The following is a 20,530-nucleotide window of genomic DNA, read 5'->3' on the forward strand; positions in this document are numbered from 1 at the left end:
TTTCTTCAATATCTCTCACCGTTTGCAAGATTGAGCCTACTTTTTGTTGCAAAACTTAAATATTTGAGTTTTACGTCCCACGCATATGCTGGCTAGGCTAAAGGATATGGTGATGATAAGGAATGAATGAAATGGTGGAATGAAGAAAGTGGGAGGAAACAGGAGAACCCAGAGGAAACCCACGTACACGGTGTTTCTCCGCCAAAAATTTCACTTGGCGCGAGCTGGGATCGAACGAAGGACCCCACGCACCAAAGATGAATGCTCTACCACTGCGGCCCTTACTTTCGGTTGAAGTTTCTCATTCATAAATGATTATCACTGTTCCCTTTGTTCTTGCATCCAGTATGTAATAAGTGATACTGTATATGGTGTTCATTGGGCAAAACACCTCAGACAGTAAAGATTCATCTTACAATTAGAAGGCACACTTTGGTAAGTGAACTTCAGGGCCAATTTTTGCGAGGTGGTAGTGCACATTTAAAGAGTTAATATTAAAAACTGGGAGAGCTCAATGGACAAAAATGACGGAGAAAAACCGTCTTAAAGTTTTCCACTCGACGCATATATCGTACGACGCGCAAACGTGTCAAGTGACGGCGTGGCAGAGTGAGAAGAAGCAGCGACTCAAGTGCAAACGGCCCCGGGTTCGATTCTCGTTCGAGTTAAACCTTTGTTTTCTTGTTTTTTGCTTCAACCAATAAAATAGGCATTTTTAACTATAAGCAAAATTTTAATTCACCATATGTTTGTAATGAATAAAACAATAGAAATTTTTCAATCACTTGTGAATTCTTTTGATGTTCTATGTTAACTAGCAACAAAAATTAATCTCTTCCGTAAATTTTATTGTTACTGCAGTCGTTGTGTAAAAAATGTACTTGAAGCTTCGTGTCTACATCTGTTGACAGTGTGAGAATTACAAGGGGAATGAGGGGGAAATCGGCTTTTGTTATAGGAACATCCAGTATTAGCAAAGGGGATTTCCCCCTCAACTCCTTTGTAAATCGCACACTGTCAACAGATGTAGACACGAAGCGTCAAGAACATTTATTACACGGTGGGGTGCTGACTGCCACGGGTGCTGACTGCCACAGCCAATTATCGGTGCTGACTGCCACGTCTGTGGCTGATTGCAAATATGAAGGTGCTGACTGCCACGATGGCGTGCTGACTGCCACGAGCCTGAGAGAAAGTTGCTAGACGTAACATTACCGGACGCCAAGAAGCATGAAAGAAACGTGATGAACCTTAGGATCGTGTTGTTCAGACCAACACCTAACAAAGGTAAACAGGTCTCTGTATGTACACTCATGTCCAAAATTATTGTCGCATGACTATAAATATGTTGTTCTAGTATTATAATTTGATAACGAATTCGCCCGGTATTTCTTATAATGTTAGTATGTGTATAATCGGCAAAGACAAGTATGTGGTAAATTTCATGTCAAAAGAGCAGTAAATAAGAACAATAAAACGAAAATAAATTTTTATTGTCCATTAGTTACATTTTCTTTTACTCATTATGATTTTCGCATTTATAATTCTTTCCCTATGAAATTTAACACAAATATACATTTCCTGATTATACACATATCAGTATTAAAAGTACTCTGCAAAATTATCAAATTATATTCTTACAAGAAAACAGTTATAGATATGCGACAATAATTTTGGACATGAGTGTACTTCAGTTTTGTAAGGGAGCGGTGCGTACAAAATTGGTAATATTTATGTATTCTCACTTAAACTTCCTATGTCATCATGAACTGTGTACAGCTGCGCAAATTGTTTCGAGCAGCTCTTGAAAGTTCCATCAAAAAAGCACTGCTGGCTGTCCCTCACAAGGGAAGTTCAGAATAAAGCACTCGCCTGCAGAGATACTAAGCATGCTATTTAAAGTCCCAATTCATGCTGATTACAACAAGCTAATAAAATTCCTGTACGGTTGAGAACGGTTCGAGATATTCAACTTGGAAATTTATATGAGAAAATGAGGATATACGCATTTATACGCGTTAAGTACAACATAATTAGTAACGAATATTGACATACGAATTGAAAGCTATCGGAAGTAACAGAAAAAAAGTGTTTCGCAATAACTAACGGGTTTGTTAAATACAATTAGTCATCACATTGTTCACAATAATCATAGGTAAGAGATGAAAATTGATCACTGTTGTTCTTTTGTTTTATGAAGAAATGACGCAGGCAAAAGACTCCCTTGCACCATGAACATTTTATATGTGCAATTGCGTTGCATCCGTCAAGGGAACAGTTCGCAGAACCAAAGCAAAAAGCAAATTTGACAAGTGATTCAAAAGTTATAGGCCTATAATTTGTTCGTAACCTGCCTTTTAGAACACAAACTGAAACAATCCAATGTCTAGCGGTGATCGGAAGTGATTCGTATGGACACGAACTTTATTTGATTGTTTCGTTGTTACATTATAGCGTCCAGATGAAGAAGTTTCATATTATGTACAAATCTGCCATAATCTTTGATTGATCGGAATCAAAACACATCAAATGGTTGCACAAATTGTGTGCAATTCTTTGGTATCTTCTCAACCATTAGGTCTTTGCCATCCGTCATGCAACTTGTAATGGACAATTTGTCTGTGGATGGACCCCAGTGATCAAGCAATAGCAAGTTCAAACCATCAGGCTTCGCCATGGGAGAGAATACTTAACGCATTGAAACGTGCATCCACTCATTTTCTCATATAAACTTCCACGCTGAATATCTCGAACAGTTCTCAACGTAAAGGAGTTTTACTACCTGTAGTAATCAGCATGAATTGGTCCTTAAAATGACATGCTTATTTCTCTGCAGGCGAGTGCTTCTCCCAAACTTCCCTTGTCAGCTGGTTTCAGACCCTTATATCAATTAAATAATGCAATAAAACAATTAATATAAACAATGAAATGTGCAAATTGTACATATAACAGAAAGGACAATTACTTTATAAACATCCAAGCGTATGTCGTTCCACTTAGTGAGCAACTTTGTAACTTATAGGATGCCACATAGATTTGCTGTGATGATTACTAAATTAATCCCTAATTAGTCTCTACTAAATTAATTAATAATCATAAATTTAGTATGAGGGATTAATTCCTCTCTTTCCAAATACAGTTTCTCCCAGGCTCGTGGCAGTCAGCACGCCGTCGTGGCAGTCAGCACCTTCATATTTGCAATCAGCCACAGTCGTGGCAGTCAGCACCGATAATTGGCTGTGGCAGTCAGCACCCGTGGCAGTCAGCACCTATCCTATTACACAATGACTGTCGTCAAGGGCGCCGATCATGGGGGGCCTGTCCCCCAAGCTCATGTGGGCCCCATGTAGTTTTATGAATATGTATTTTCATATGTATTTTTTATTGCTACTTGTATTGTAGTATGTATTTTTTATGAATGGGCCTCCCAAATTTACAGAGAAATCCGCGGCGTTGACTGTCGTAACCATAATACAACTCTTGATATCAGTACATTTACGGAATAGATTAAATTTTCTTGCTAGTTAACATGGAACATTGAAAGATTTTACAAGTGTTTTTAAAATTTCTATTGTTTTATTCATTATAAACATGTGGTGAATTAATATTTTACTTATAGTTACAAATGCCTACTTTATTGGTTGAAGCAAAAAACAAGGAAAAAAGGTTTGACTCAAACGAGAATCGAACCCGGGGGCCTTTGCACTTGAGTCGCTGATTTTTCTCACTCTGCCACGCCGTCACTTGATAAGTTTGCGCGTCGTACGATATATGCGTAGAATAGAAAACTTGAAGACGGTTTTTCTCCGTCATTTTTGTCCATTGCGATTTTCCAGTTTGTAATATTAACTCTTTAAATGTGCACTACCACCTCGCAAAAAGTGTCCCTGAAGTTCACTTACCAAAGTGTGCCTTCTCCTTGTTTAGGCATGGGCGCGAGACGCGAGAACGCGAGAAGTCTCGTCTCGTCTCGTCTCGCAAACGAGACGAGAACGCGAGACGAGACTTATAATATTTTGCGAGACGAGAACGCGAGACGAGACCTGATATCTTTTGCGAGACGAGAACGCGAGACGAGACTTCAGTAAGTCTCGCGCGAGAAGTCTCGCGAGACTTCTCGCGGTCTCGCATAGTTTACATTTGTGATATTGATATGGTATTCTTTTGCAAGTACCATCATACATATTGAAAAGAAGATAGTTAATAATGTCAGGATCGAGTTTTGTAATAAACATGGGTGTACCGACAGTAGAGCCCTAGCAAAGAGAGTGATGGCAAAAGAGCGACGACCAGGAGAGCGTTAGCCAAGAGATCGACGGGTCAAAAGGCGACGCACAAGGAAAGCGACAGCAAGGAGAGCGACGGTCCGAAAGGGCGACGCACAGAGATCGATAAACTATGGATCAAATGCTTGAAACGTGGTCATAATTCAAAATCAGTAAAAATGGACAAAAAGTGCTATAATGAGGCTTTTGATTTTGTTAATTATCAATTTGACATCAAGTTAAAAAAAATGGAGGGCCAAATTTGGAAAAAGTAAAATTGGCGAACTGGACTTGGTACATTGGTGCATTTGACTTTGTTGATTATAAACTTACTAATTTGACATTAAAATTTAAAAATTCAAAATTGTGGATCCATATAGCGGACTGCGTCTGAAAAAGTTTGAGTTTCGAGAGGGAAAGATACTTTGTCTACTTCAGTAGCTAGGACAGAGTCAATCTACCAGTCATTTATTAATTAAAATATAACTTAATGAAGTCATTTTAATTTTTCAGTTAAACAATTGTTCTTCTCCCCCTTATTTTTCGAAAGCTTAGTCCTCAACCGTATAGAGTCATTCCACCTGAAAGCGAAAAATCGAGCAAGACGGTTGGTTATGTGAATGATAATAACCAGAAATATATATATAAAGTTCTAAACCGTGTGGAACAAAAACGCACAGTGGAATACTAATAATATTTTGATTCCAGCAAGAAATATGCTTCCTCCACAAGTGGTGAAAATTTCAATTTGTATTTCAACTTACTTCTGTCCCGGCATGTGTTTACGTGGCTTCACGTTTCTTAGCAGCTGTAAAATTCCACAAAAACATTCTTGTAAACAAAGTCCGGGTGTAGAAAGGAATGCAATCACAAACGAGAGTCGTGTTTTTCTGTTTTCACTCCTTTTAGTAGACTCAGTTCACGATTGTTTGTAATTGTTTGCAAAATTTGATTTTGTTTGTAGCGGTTTCAGACCCTGGAATGCAGACAACACAACAATCTTGATGTAGCGTTGGAGCTTCAAAAGGCTGTAATGGTCACATCTGTTTTACAGATTGATATGTATTGCTTTCTTTTCTTTCTTTCCTTCTCTCTTTCTTTCTTTCTTTCTTTCTTTCTTCTTTTGAATTTTGGAGCAACAACAACAATATAAAGTGACAACATGAAAACAGATAATTTAGTGAGGCTCAGAAACACAAATTTGAGTGTTTTAGTCATTTCCGATAAGAAGTTAGAGGGGGCATAGCTCAGCATCCGTTCTCTATGCACTATATACCATTAGCACTAATAGGAATTAGAAACACAAAAGATGATTTTTTTCTATAGAAAGTACAGATTATACTTATTCTCTCAAAATTGCGTTCCCTTTGACACAACAAATTTTTCAATATTTCTTCCGAAAATATAATTTTGGTTTAATTTATAGACTTGGACTAAAAAGATCCATATTTCGTAACCCAAAATGTGTATTTGCGTCGTCACTACTACGTGGTAAAAAAAAAAAAAAAAAGGACTGTCCACATACCTATAGTGCAATTTTGAATTTATTTATTTATTTATTTATTCATTTTCGATAGAGCTCCAAGAAAATGAACATAACTTAAGATTCAACTATGGTCGTATCTTCAACATGAATGGCGTGCATTACAAACCATTCCATTTTCCTTCCTATCACATATTGATAAGTGTTCAGACAAACACTCAAATCTCGAATGCGACCGCACGAAGATTTTGGCATAATTTGTCGTTTCCACATGGAATAGCTCTATAGGTATTGTCTACATGTTCAGCCGAATCTCCATGGAAGTTATTCCCTTCATCACCTTCGTTTGAGTCGTCTAAATTTTTGTCAGCTTCCGTGTTGGAAATAATTAAAAGGTTTACAGCTTTAGATGACAAATTCTTCATTTTCTTATGAAATGATTTGCCCAAAGAAGAAATGAAAGGATCTGTTGTTGCCAAAAGCCTTTGGAACTTATCATCCATGTTTTCAATACGAAAACAGTTTCGAGAAAAATTCTGACAAGCTGACAAGAATTCAGACGGTTCAGACGATGAATTCGATAAAGATTCGGCTGAACGTGTAGACAATTATATGGTTGAGGATGAAGCTTTCGCAAAAGAAGGAGAACAACAACAATTGTTTCGATGAAAATATCTTCAGTAAATTGTCCACTGATTTCGCGTATTTATTCTGTATATAACTCCTCCTGTACCATTACCACGCTAAATAAACACCAAAAATGAATTGAATTCAGGCCTGGTCATACCGAAAGTGAAAATGTTTACTATTTGCCTAAACAAACAGCTAAATTTCCGTATTTTGTTTTGTTTAATCTTGTTTTTGAGGCGAGAGATAGAGACTGGGCGAGACAAAATCAAATCTGTCTCGCCTCGTGACCAGGACTGGTGATATTCAAGAAACAGTTCACATTTGTTTCGAGATAATACATTAACGACGTCTCAAGATAGACTAATTTTTCCTCTTGTCGCATCTCGTGAGCATCATTAGTTAATATAAAAACTACTAATACTATAGAATTAAACTTGTTTGGACCCGACACTACTCGAAACTTGAGCAAATATCGAGTCGAATTGGAGATTTTTTGAGCCGAGTTCTCTAGTGGATATAAAATATTTTTATTTCGAATGAAGCCAAATTTAAAGAAATTTTTTTTTAACTTGCTCGTCCCCAACCCTCGAACAGAATGGGTCCAGAAAAGGTAAATCAATATTGTGCGTTCGTGCTTTACTTTGCAGTAAGGAACAATGCTGTCATAATTATGAACTCCCCAAAGATGTTAATGTTCTACAAAATTGATACCTTAGAAGTGCATGGTTCTCATCGAAACATCCCTTCCACACATCATCATCTGAAATCGTAGAGACAATCGCAGACGAAGGCAAGTCAGTAACTAATAGTTTATTTCTAAACTTTTGGGCTAGCATTTATTTGAACATTTACTATAAATTATGTCGACTAGTGGAAATAAAAAGAAAAAAATACAATTTTCCTTTGTATTATGAAATTTGTATTGATTTTTTTTTTTATGTTTTCTGTTATTTTGGTAGTTTCAAAGTATCTAGTTAACGGAGTAAGTGTTGTGACTTTTTGGCAACACTGATAGTTGCTTAGTTAGCTGTTCTTGTTTCTTGAAATGGTTTGGTCAGGTTGTCACAATTACTGATTTCATGATAGGTTTAAGTTAACAAGGTTAGTCAAAATCTAATTATTTTAGGAGATTTCCTCATGACAAAAGATTCAAGAAATAAAGATTGTGTTAGTTTTTCTTTATCATTACTTTCCCAAAATGTAATAAAATAGATTCTTCCATTATCTACACTGTTTTCTTTATTTTCTCTTTGGGGTCGTGAGCCAAGATCTTTGGTCATAAAGTTCTTGAGGAGGGGGAGGAAAATAGGGGAAAAAACGACACGTTTTGTCTTGTGTATCCACCCTCCTCCTGATGATGAGACAACATCTTGACAAATCATAAAAGCAGGATAGCAAACACCAGTACAATGCATTTTTTTTTTATTTCTTTATTGAGGACATATTTGGAAGCTGTCTTTTCGGAAAATTTTGTCGAAACAATGAACTTAGGTAACATTGCATATTCGCGGCTGCGGTTTCCGGTCTTCTGTTATTGCACCCTCGGTAAAAATATCCTAGTTCAAAAATATACGGCTCGCTTTGATTTTTCCTTCAGTGCAGAAATTCGAGGCTTCGGTCAGAGGATACCATATCTTCTCTCTCTCTCTCTCTCTCTCTCTCTGTTTCTGTCTGTCCCTGACACTCTGACTTTCTTCTTCCTATTTTCAATGCATTATATATATTGTTCCCCCTGCCCACCAAATTGTTTTCTTACGGTAACTTGTTTTATGAAGGCAGAAAAAGGGCCTATTGGCTTGTCTAAGAAGAAAAATTTTTTAGTCAAATAAAGCAGTTGTTTCTTTCCGTAAACATAAATTTAGGATAAATGGATTTATGGCTGCAAGACGGATCCTCTCACCAAAACCAGAACTGATATCTGCTTAGATTTTATTCGTCAGAAAAGGGGGGAGAGAAACAGTGACGACGCCAGAGGGGGGGCAAGGGGGCGAGCACCCCCTAGTAGCTACTTCTGCCCCCCTGACTGCTACCTAGACTGCCCCCCCCCTCAAGATTCCTACAATCTTTAAACATTTTACATGTAGTATTTTATATCAGTATCATAACCAATCTCATTGTCAAATTGTAGTCTACTGTACTTTCCATGCATTTACTATGTGGTAGATAAGTCCTCAAGCTTTCTTCTTTGAGCGGCTGAGTATTTCTGTTTTCTAATTTAGCGCCTTTTGAGGTAAATTTTAGTTATACTTCTTATGATTTTTAATTATTGTGCCTAGCAAGCAATAGTAGATTTGGTCGACTTGTTTTCTTCTCATTGGATCAACTTCGATTGGAAATAAAAGAAAGGTAAAACCAGTTACGTAACTTGTTTGTATTTATCCAGGTTTGAAGTTTTCAGTTTCATATTTTGTTTTATTTAAAGGTTCTATACTTATCTTTTCTGAAACATTATTCACAGCTTTCAATATTCAGAGGATGTGCTTATAACAACTTAGTTTGCAACTACCAGGGCTTAATTTTTTGAAGGGGATAAAATGAGTTGTGTTTTCCCTTCCTGCAAATGATAATAATAAATTTATGGAATTAAATTGATTCCCAATAAAACGTATTGTCAGGGTGCTGATCTTTAGTTAGTAATTGGCTTACACTATTGCTCCCTTACTTATTTTGTTTCAAAGTACTGACGTGACGCCTACCATATTGAGTAGGAGCTGCTGAAAAATTCGTAGCCTAACCCAGAAGGAGTGCACGTGGAATGGTGAAGTTTTACTTCTTCTACACTTTCCCCGAAAGTCAATATACTACCTTGTACACTGCTCTAGTTTTTGCAGAAAAGTTAAAAAATCTGAAGATTTCCTCACACCACTGTTCGTAGCACTATCCCTATCAGATCTAAAATTGCGTTCTTTCAAGTGTTATTTAAGTTTGGGAAATAAGTACACGTAATAGTTAGACGGAGCTAAATCTGCGGAATAATAATGATGATCTAGACATTGAAATCCTAGATTATGCAATGTCAGTTGTGTTGGCAGGGGCTTGATGGACAGATGTATTCTCCTGAAAAAAAAAAAAAAACAATTCCTTTCTTTTCATTTTCCAGTGCGTTGAAATTTGATTTTTTCTTTCAGTTTTGTAAGGAATGTAGAGATTCTGGATTAATTATTTGACCGTTGCGGAGGTAGTCTATGAGTACGACTCCATACTTACCCCAGAAGAATGTTGCAAACAGTTTCTCAACCTACTTCTGTGTCTTGAACTTCTTGGGGCGTTGGAGAAATGAGCGCTATTACTCCATTGACTGTTGTTTCGATTCAGGATCATAGTGGTACAACCATATTTCATCTATGGTTACTATTCGTGAGTGAAATTGATCAGCATTACGGTCAAATTGAAAGAAGATTTCTCTTAATGCCGTCACTCTTTTATTCTCCTGACAAATATTTTGGGAACCCATTATGTCGAGAACTTGAGCATACCCAAGCCATTCTGAATTATGCTACCGACGAGTTCCAAAGAAATGCCCAGAATCTCTGACACAAGTTTTGCTGAGAAGGTAAAAACTGAGAAAGCGGGGTGCAGCCAGACCTCAGACTATAATATGTATATCGTGAGTTTACTATACACTTTAAAAAGTATATAAACAATAGCTTAAATTATTTTTGTCACTCAAAAATTGGGATGGCCTAGGCCCTCCGGCCCCGGGCTATATCCACCACTGACTGAAATGCTGCAATTTTCAAGAACAATGTCACATATTGCATCCATGATTTCGGAAAGAGTCATTGCTTTTAATCATCGTGGATGTAAAACATTATTTGTTGAGAAATCACCACGTTCATACTAAGCCACTTACTTCTTCACCATTGTATATAACGGAGGAGAGACCCTTGGTGGTACTGATTTCCTAATTAATTTACTTCGGTGACTTTCCTTGGTGGAATAAAAATGGTATAACAGTTAGGATCTGAATGTTCGTGAAATTATCTGTTTGGGTACACATAATCACTTCAGAAGCCTGAGAAACAATAGGAATTTCATTATTAATATGCAAATTTGTATTTGTACATACAGAGATATGTTTTTCTAAACTGCGGTTTCATTTTTCTACCTAGTACCTACACTCCTTCTGGATTGGACTAGGATATTTTCAGCAACTCCTCGTAAATTCTCTCTCTCTCTCCCTATATATATATATATATATATATATATATATAGAGAGAGAGAGAGAGAGAGAGAGAGAGATGCGTAGCATATAGTACTGGACGAATGTGTTACTCTTAGCATACGCGAAAGTAATTCAATTTATGTTTGGATTTCAAAAGTTTCATTGAAAAATATTTCATATGCAGACGTTACTTATTTGTTAGTTACAAACTTTACCTGAAATAAGTTTAAGTTATAATCATATCGGTCTAATATAAAAACAGCAACGAAATTACACAATGTAATGTAAAATAAGTCAAACGTAATAAATATGTCATATTTGGCATGGCAAATAGCCGCCCCCCTGAAAATGTATCTGCCCCCCTAAGAACTTAAAGCTGGCGTCGTCACTGGGGAGAAAAATGCTGTCGGTACTCCACTACTTTTTTATGGTTTTGTTTTGATTTTGAGGAAAAAGCTAGTGTTTCAGATTGCAAACAGTTTGAAATATTATTTCAGATGAGCTTGGTTCGTTGCGTGAATTTCATTCCATTCCTCAGTTTGCGAAAGACGGTTTGTATTGAGATGAAAGTGCATTTAAGTTGTGAAATATATATTACTAACGCTGCATGTTTACTATAAATACGACTATTTGAGTTACCGTTCTTACCAAGTTATTTGAAAGTTTTATCTTGCAAGTAAGATTACTCAAATGTAACATGCCGATTTCGTTCATACTTTACATAGACAAAGACTACAGAAAACTGGCATTTTTTAATACCGAGAATGTGGGCTGTAAAATCAGTCATTGTGAATCGGAATGAATGGATAAGCATTGTGTAACAATGCAACTATGAAACAAAACTATGTAAACTTTGAGTATACATTATTTTAAAAGGGTCGAATGAAGACTATATTATTCCAGTATTGATTTGCGAGACCGCGAGACCAACGCGAGAAGTCTCGCGCGAGACCGCGAGACGAGACTTCCAAAATTTTGCGAGACGCGAGACGAGAACTTAGGTCTGCGAGACGAGACGAGACGCGAGACGAGAACAGCTTTTGATTTTGCGAGACGAGACGAGACTTGTTTCAGTTCTCGTCTCGTTTGGTCTCGCGCCCATGCCTATCCTTGTTAGACTGGAGAAATGGACTTATCCTTCATTTTTCATTATCATTTGGCCATGAAACAAATGCTGAGAGATATATAATCCCTGTATACAACAATGCTAAGTTGGAATGTAGGGCTATAACTCATAGGATATGATGATTTTTAAAATTTCAATACTTCCAGTGTACCCCTAGAAAATTTAATAAAGAAATAACGGACACGTTTTTGAAATATTCAATTAAAACTGGACAATGTACACAAAATTTGGAATTGGTCAGCGAAAACGGCACGTTTCTATCACTTGTGGGTTTCGAGATATCATGCTCGAAAGGACTGGAGACAAACATATAAACTTTTCTTTGAAGACAAAGATATAAACCTAGCATTTTAATATATAGATTAACCTACTTGCCAGTTTCGTTTACTTCAAAGGCGAGAGAAAATAAGCTCTTTTTTTTTTTTTTTTTTTTTTTTTTGTATATCTCAGAAGACGAAATCATTTTCATCCCATCCTATTTCTATGTGAAAATTTGACGTGCTGATTGGTTACTAAGGAATGGGTCAAATGTAGTAATATTTGTAGATCTTGAACCCACCTGCTTTCAGTCGAAACTTTGATGAGATGTAATACTTTCCTAAACATTTCCTAGCAAATTTTACCGTCATCGTTACATTTAAGGTTAGAAAACGAGAAATCTCATAGTTAGTAACAACGGCAAAGATGTAATATGAAATGAATATTAATTTTCTAACATAGGGCATCGACTTTGAATTACTAGACACCGACTAAGGTCCATATCTTGAAAACCAGAAACCAAGTGGGCCAGAAATAAATGCGTCTCCTCGGAGATAACATTCAAAGACGTTTCATATTCCAGAATTAATAAGTAAAACTAGAGAGAGAGAGAGACAGAAGCAACAGTTACTTACGATCAAAGTATCAAATTTTACAATAACAAGCAGGAAAACCTAGATTGAGTGCGTCTGTTAAGAGATGATATTGAATGATAATAAGTAATATTATAACACCTAGTATTTCTTTGACGTGACCGGAAAATTGACGGAGGATCAAATTTTTTTCAGAAATCAGGCGATCCAAAATGATTGTTTTTTTTTCGGAGATAACATACATTGATGTTCTTTAATAGTGTAATATTCGATATTGTCTTTAAAATTAGCAGAAGCCGATAGGAGAATAATCATTTCCTAGGTAATGTTCATCAAATTTTCAGACGGAAAACAACCGGGCTTAGAGCAAGTGTAACCGAGAAAAATCCGTTCTCCGGACAGTGGTATATTGTACAAATACGGAATCCGCTTGCTTACTACAGAAATCAGTACGGAGAATACGTTATTCGTATGCTACATAGGTACTGCCCTTAGATGTTACATCATGCTGTTGCACGATGTCTGATATCTAACAGTCTTCCTTATATTATATGTATATATGTAGGTTACCTAGGTCAGCTATATGTTATACACATCCATTTGTATGTGAGATCCTGATCGCCTATATTGTTTCATACGGAAAGTACATACAGATGGAACACTTATACAGAAAGTATTATAAAACATGTGTTTTCAGTTATACGTTTGCTGTACGTTAAGTCCAAAAACTACCGAATTTTCAAATGTAACATACGATTTTACGTACGTATGTTACATCTTTTTCTCAGTGTGCATCTTCTAAGACAATGATGTCTAGATTAAATAATGTATAAGCTGAGTCATAAGTCGTGCCATATTTCCCCAAATAAAACACAGTCTTATCTATACGCTGTGATTGACCGTAAGTACAAGGTCGAACTCGTTCAAGAGGTAGTGCGGGAAGCTAACTATTTAACACGCAGGCTTCTACTCCGTCAGTCTCTTTAATGACTTTGTCAGTAGCAGTGACGATAATTGGTTAACAGCGTGTGATACGTGAGTTGTTACTCAGGCACAACACTGCGGTAGAAATGAAAATAATTTGTTATGGAAAAAGACCGGTTCAGTTAATCACAGCACAACAACTGGAAGGTTCCAGAAATTTCATGCTGGTTGTCAGAAAGTCGAAGATCAGCTGAAGTTCGACCGCTCCAGAATTACAGATTCTGAGGTTTTACGACACGCAATTGAGGAAAACCCATCCACCATCACACAACGATTGTCAAATGAATTTGGTATATTCCAGTCCGCTCAATTGTGTCATCCTCACGAGCTCGGGAAAATCAACAGGAGCTGCTGCATTGTGCGATATGAGTTCACCCCGCTTTAGGGAAAGAGGAAAGTTGATGTATTTTCCTAAGTGCTGCAAAATTCACGTGATATACATTTCCCGAAACTGATTGTCACGTGCGACGAAAAGTGTTTTTTTTTTTTCTGAAATCTGATTATGCGAAAGTTGTGGATAAGCAGAGGCCAACTTCCAGATCCCGTCTTCAAATAGGGACGTTTTGAGAATAAGGGAAAGCTCCGTGTGTGGTGTACTATGAGAGGATAATTCACTTCGAGTTCGTTTCTAATGGTCGTAACATCAATGTCAAGCTTCATTCCAACAGTTGGAGTGAATATACTCTTCACGACCCCCCAAAATATCCTGCATTGATGACCGGAAAGTGTGCCCTACTGCAACAGGATAACGATAATCCACATTAAGCTCCTAAAGCGCAACACAAAATTCATTAACTTGGTATCATTGATCTGATCTCATACCCGACATCCTGACCTTGCGAATTTGGATTATTATATGTTTTGGTCGGTGGCTCACTTCCTGAGATCGCGATGCTTAAACCAAGCAGCAGGAGGTACAAATAGTAATGACTAACTTCTTAGTCTCGAAGGACAAGGCCTAGTACCAACATGAATTCGAGGAGCTGACAGGAAAATGTCTGCAGACAGTCCAACACCAGGGACTATATTTTAAATGTTAACCTCTTTTCATTGTACTGTAATAAATACAGGTATGTTGTATACTAGAAAGTGAAAAACCTATGACTGACCTGTGTATAATGTAACATCTGACTTTATCAGTGAAACAAAAAAAATAGAGGGTAATAATTTCATGGGATACGAAAATTGGTTCTTCGTACAAAAACATGGATTGTCCTGTCGAGAGGTTATCAATAACCTCTCGTCTAACTTTCTGTCCTGTCGAGAGGTTATGAATAACCTCTCATCTAACTTCCTCTCCTGTCGAGAGGTTATCAATAACCTCTCATCTAACTTCCTCTCCTGTCGAGAGGTTATCAATAACCTCTCATCTAACTTCCTCTCCTGTCGAGAGGTTATAAATAACCTCTCATCTAACTTCCTCTCCTGTCGAGAGGTTATCAATAACCTCTCATCTAACTTCCTCTCCTGTCGAGAGGTTATCAAAAACCTCTCATCTAACTTCCTCTCCTGTCGAGAGGTTATCAATAACCTCTCATCTAACTTCCTCTCCTGTCGAGAGGTTATCAATAACCTCTCATCTAACTTCCTCTCCTGTCGAGAGGTTATCAATAACCTCTGATCTAACTTCCTCTCCTGTCGAGAGGTTATCAATAAGCTCTGATCTAACTTCCTCTCCTGTCAAGAGGTTATCAATAAGCTCTCATTTAACTTCCTGTTCTGTCGAGAGGTTACGAAATCGCTCCAACACTCTTATTTTCTATTCCTTTCCTCAGTACTTTACCACTTCCCTCTCTGTGTAGAGAATCCTTGCCTTCTAGTCTTCTGATATAACTTCTTTCATAAAAAATTTTGTTTTTTTATATATATATATAATACTAAGCAAAAAAAAAATCATGACAGTAACGAGAACACTTATGCACGTGTGCGCTTGATATATATCCACTCGAGAATTATCGCAAATGTATGTATATGGCGGTGTGCTTGTTATATCCGACTTAACATGAATATTACAAGGTGCTTTTATCAAAACTAAATTAAAATATGAAAAAATAATTACTTTTGTGTATTCTGTGTAGTTAGTTTCAGGTGCACGTCATTTACAAAATATTGTATGTTGTAGCAAACATGTGAAACTTTTAAATCTAAATTTATATATAATTAAAACCTTTAAAACTTACTGTATTATTTTATTTAGAGACATCACATTTCATTGTGTTTTGAGCTTGATGAAAAATGTAAAGAATAATTGAATTCTGTAATGAAAGTTGATATTATTATTACTTTGTGTTTTCCATAGAACGGTTGAATTTTACAAAATGTAATCACAGGAAAGCTAAGCATGTCAGCTGCGTTTGTCAGGTGGAATAAATCGCAGGATACAACATCTCCAGGAGACCTCAGTGGATGGGAGACAATGCAGAAAAAGTTCATTTTTAAATTATTCATGCCTACCAGCTTGAAATGTTGTATTATTTTATAAAATTATACTAGAACTTTTGAAACAATTTCAGCGTATAGGAATACAGTTTTCTATGTTACATTATTATAAGTATTAAAGAATAATCGTTAAAATCGTTTTACATTCAACAATATATACTATTTGCTGAAATGTCCGTTCTCCGAGCGGGAAGAATACGTTTATGGTAGCCTGCAACTAGGATTTTCGTCACCCGGGGTAAGCACAAAATCCATCGCCCCCTCAATGTGTGCATATTGCCCTTTAGGTACCCTATCAACCACATGCTCGGAGTGAGAGCCCCGCTTGTTCAACTTAGTTGTGACCCTGGTTTATGTAAAGTGTTTGAACCACTCCCTCTTCAGGATACACATTTCAGTAAAAGAGTAAAGATAAAAAACCGATTTGGTATCAATTTGAATCTCCTACTCACTTAGGATACGCCGTTTAATCAAAGTGATGTGATCTAAAGCCAACTCGGGGGAGAAACACAAATAATTTAAAACAGGGAAAGAAGTGGCGAAACAACACCGAAGCATTATGACTATTCACTTTCATATGGCGACTATATGAGTCCCCTTCTGTCTTCAAGAACAACGACTTTTTTTTTTTTATATTCTACTAGCATCAATTACCCACTTCGCTGGGTTAAATTAAGAAAAAATAATATGTTATGTTAGTCAGTCACTTTTATTATTACTCTGATATAGGTTATTTTTGATCATTTTTATATTTTTCCCCGCCTCCTACCCCCATGTGCGTGCCTGAATTTGGTTTTAAACTTCATCTAAACTGTCACTGTTCATCACAGTGACACCGAAAACTATGGATTCGATACTAATATTGATGATTTTTTTTTAATCATTTTATGTATCACTTTTTCTCCAAGTTGTGGTGCAGAATGTGGATGTAAACGGGAACGAAAGTGTCACTGTCAACTCAGCGACCCCGGAAACTAGATTCGACACAAATATCGGTCATTTTTGATCAATTATAAATGTCTCCTCCCTCCCTCTAAGTTGCAACGTCAAAATGATATGATAGAAACCATCCTAGCTCTGAACCTCATCCGAGGGTGCGCGATGGCTCAGTGGTTAGCACGTGCGCCTTTGGTGTACGGGTCCCGGGTTCAATTCCCGGTGGGAGAGCCTTTGTGATTTTAACTGTCCTCGATGTTTCTGTGTTCGTGTCCCTGTCGTTCTAGATCACTGGAAAAGCAAGATAAAGTGAGTAAAGCAAGTAAAATTAGTAATAAGTAGTTCAAGTTTCTGAGGCACGTTCGGTGAGTCAGTTAACTTTTTTTTTTAAAAAAAAAAAAAAAAAAGTGGTACAGCGTTCACCTCCGGGGCTTGGGGTCCCTGGTTCGATCCCAGCTCGCACCGTGTGAGCTTTGTGGTGGACAAACACCGTGCTCGTGGGTTTTCTCGGGGTTCTCCCACTTTCTTCATTTCTCATCATCACCGTCTCCTTTAGCCTAACCAGCATAACCATGGGACGTAAAACTAAAGATTTTATTTCATTTTTTTTTTCCGAATCTCATCTATGTTGAATATTTGATCGAGATCGGTCAGGTGGTTCAAGAATGATGGAATCACAAAGACAGCCTCTTCCATTTTCATTTTCTATATATCTCTCCCCTTCCTTACATTGCACTATAAAAGCCAAAAGATGAAAATCATTCTAGGTCCGAACCTCATCTATGCTGAAAATTTGATCATCAGTCGGCTAGTTCAAAGTTAGGAAGTTTTGTTTAGACTTAGTGCGAAAGTGAAGATGATGCTCTGTGGAACAGTTAACCAGATTCGTCAGATATGACAGAAAGTGAAACTTCAGATGAGAGTGAATAGTGCCTTTTGCACGTATGGACAGCTCTAACTCTTATTGTGCGCATTTGTTTCTTCTTTGTGGTGTTACATAGTTGTTATTCATGTGTTTCCAGATTATGAAAATATATCGCTCTTTTGTGCCAATGCCAAGAAGACATTTTTGTCTACCACGAATCGGTAAGATACGAATTTATTATTTTTTTTACAAGTTTTAATATTTTACTGTGTGTAGGCTATATTTTATTTTTTTTTATGTTGATATAATACTGTATGTATCAACAAAATTGTTTTGATCGTAGCAATAATTGAATGGTAGCTTTTCTCGTGTAATATTTGGAGCTGGATTTTCGCATTAAAAACTTGATATAAAAAGTGCGACTATTATGCGAGTAAACACGGTATATTGTTGTTACATTGAATTCATATGTATATGTATTTTTCGCTATCATTCATTGTTTTTGCTCCATAGCAATCAACGCTAAAACCGAAAATGGAATGGTGAATCCTGTCAGAATTTTTGGAATCCTGAATCCATTTAACAAAACCTTACCCATTAAACATTACTATCGTATTATTTTGACTTTTAATACAAAGTTTATATCCACTTCTCATGGTGCTTCATGATATTAAGTAAGTCCCAGTGAAGAAGAAACTTATAACTCAGAAACTACTCAAGTCTCAGTGATGCAATTTTACCCACTTGTTACTGAACAATTATCATCTATTTTGTGCAAATTTGAGATTTTTTTTACTTGTGTCCTTCCTGAGATATTTGATGGTTAAATTACTCGATTTTCGAAAATTTGCAATGTTTAAAATTTCCCAAAAAATCAAGTATATGGTTCTCAGATCTGAAACTTGTTTGGGACGTTGTTTGCTATTTAGTCTCTATTTAGACAAAAAAAATTGAAGGCAAGTCTCATTTATTTTGTGTCAAAATGTACATTCCAAAATGGCCATTTCTATATTTCCAACCTCAATGTTCAGAGCTTTTTCTTTCAACGTTCTGAAGTACGTCTTAATGTGAACAGAACACAGAATGTTGTCCATTCCATTTCCTTTCATATGGTTTTGGTTTGAACTCATTATCTTTAAAATCTAAAAAGTTACAGCGTTTAACGAAATCCTCTGAAAAGTTCAAAATACGCTCAGGCGTCTATACAAAATGGCCGCTACAAGAAAACCTGCGGGGCTAAAAAGCAAATGAATACTCGTTTTCAACTCCCTGAATGTGGTACAAACTTAGGTAAAAAATTAATAAAAAAGTAAATTTTGTCATTAACCATCATTGGTCGATTTCATTTGGGTTGCTCCACACATGTTTACTTACCAATTACGTTGATAAGAGCACAAGGCATGACAAAAGTCAATAAGTAGAAAGGTGGTCTTCTGCGGAAGGTTACGAAGAAAGTAATGGAGACGAGAGGTGACTCGCAACATGGATCATGAAAGAGGTATCTTTCTCCTTCAAGAGACTCCAAACTGTATTCATTATTCTCATTAAACCCCATCAGCATATTTGACTTACTTTTTTCACTGTACCAAAGATCGACCTGTTTAAATAGATAGCAGAGAAGATCAGAAAATCAGTTGAAATTTCAATGCTTTTTATACAATTAGTGGAAATTGTTCATCACAAAGACGGGACGTACCCAGAGACATGGCACCTACAACCATGAGCGCTGGCAGCAGGTTCAGTTCTTCGAAATTGAAGTATTTAACATATTTTCTGTAGTGGATAAAGTTATACAAATATAGATCAATTGTTTAACATGAAGTACACGTGCATGAAGGTATTTATGTTTTTGTCAATAGCTTTTTGTCAATCTATTGCTTCACCTTGGGAACAATCCTGCAGTCGTTTCTGCCTACAACCCTCCTAAATTTCCTGGATAATTATTTTTTCCTTTCAGTATAGTCCTTTTTCCAAGAGTAATTTGCATATGTGAAACAATTACAGAGGAAGCCATAAGTCTTGCAATATTTCCATAACCCAAGCAACAGGCGCGTGCATACGCCGTATCGACCGTAAACACAAGGTCAAACTGACCCAAAGATAGTGTGGCAAGCGGACTACTTAACACGGTGGCCGCCACTCTGTCAATATTTTCAGTCAGTTTTCAGTGCCTGTGACGATGAGTGCTCAACAACGTCTGATACGTGAACTGTTACCGTATGAATTCAAACTTGGGTATAAGGATGCGGCAGCAATCCGAAACATGACATGCTAAAGGGAGATATACAGTGAACCACAGCACAGCAACTCGTGGTTCCAGAAATTTCGTGCATGTTGTAAAAATGTCTAAGATCAGTAATGGTCCAACCGAGTCACATAACGGATTCTGAGGTCAAATGACATGCCATGGGGGAAACTCCATCCACCAGCACACGACGATTCTGAAACCAACACAACATCTCCCAGTCGACTGTAGTACGTCACCTTCACGAACTCGGGAAATTCGTCAAGAGCTGCAACAGTGTGCCACATAAATTGACCCTAGCTCAGACGAAAAGAAGAATAGATGTGTGCCAAAAATTGTTGTAAAATCCGCATGATGTAGTTTCCCAAAACGGATTGTCACTTGCGACGAAAAGTGAAAATTGGATGCTCTTTCCGAAGTCCAGATGTAAAAAATAGTGGATAAGCAAGGACCAACTTCCAGAACCGGTCTTCAAACAGGGTCACTTTGGACATAAAATCATGCTCTGTGTGTGGTGAAACCACGATAGGGTATTTTACTT

The 20,530-nt window shown here is 37.0% G+C and overlaps 1 protein-coding gene across 1 annotated transcript in view; it reads right to left on the minus strand.

Annotated features, from left to right (window-relative positions):
* Positions 1-20,530, minus strand: part of LOC145683113 (neuronal acetylcholine receptor subunit alpha-2-like) — an 86,195-nt gene that overhangs the window by 24,351 nt on the left and 41,314 nt on the right. The window contains exon 5 of the mRNA XM_081754474.1: positions 19,119-19,341. Within this exon, the coding sequence (XP_081610600.1) occupies positions 19,119-19,341 (223 nt within the window). The remainder of the gene's footprint in view (positions 1-19,118; positions 19,342-20,530) is intronic.

The sequence above is a fragment of the Thermobia domestica genome, chromosome 4 (assembly GCF_964235325.1).
Source record: "Thermobia domestica chromosome 4, izTheDome1.hap1.1, whole genome shotgun sequence".
Classification (NCBI taxonomy): Eukaryota; Metazoa; Arthropoda; class Insecta; order Zygentoma; family Lepismatidae; genus Thermobia; species Thermobia domestica.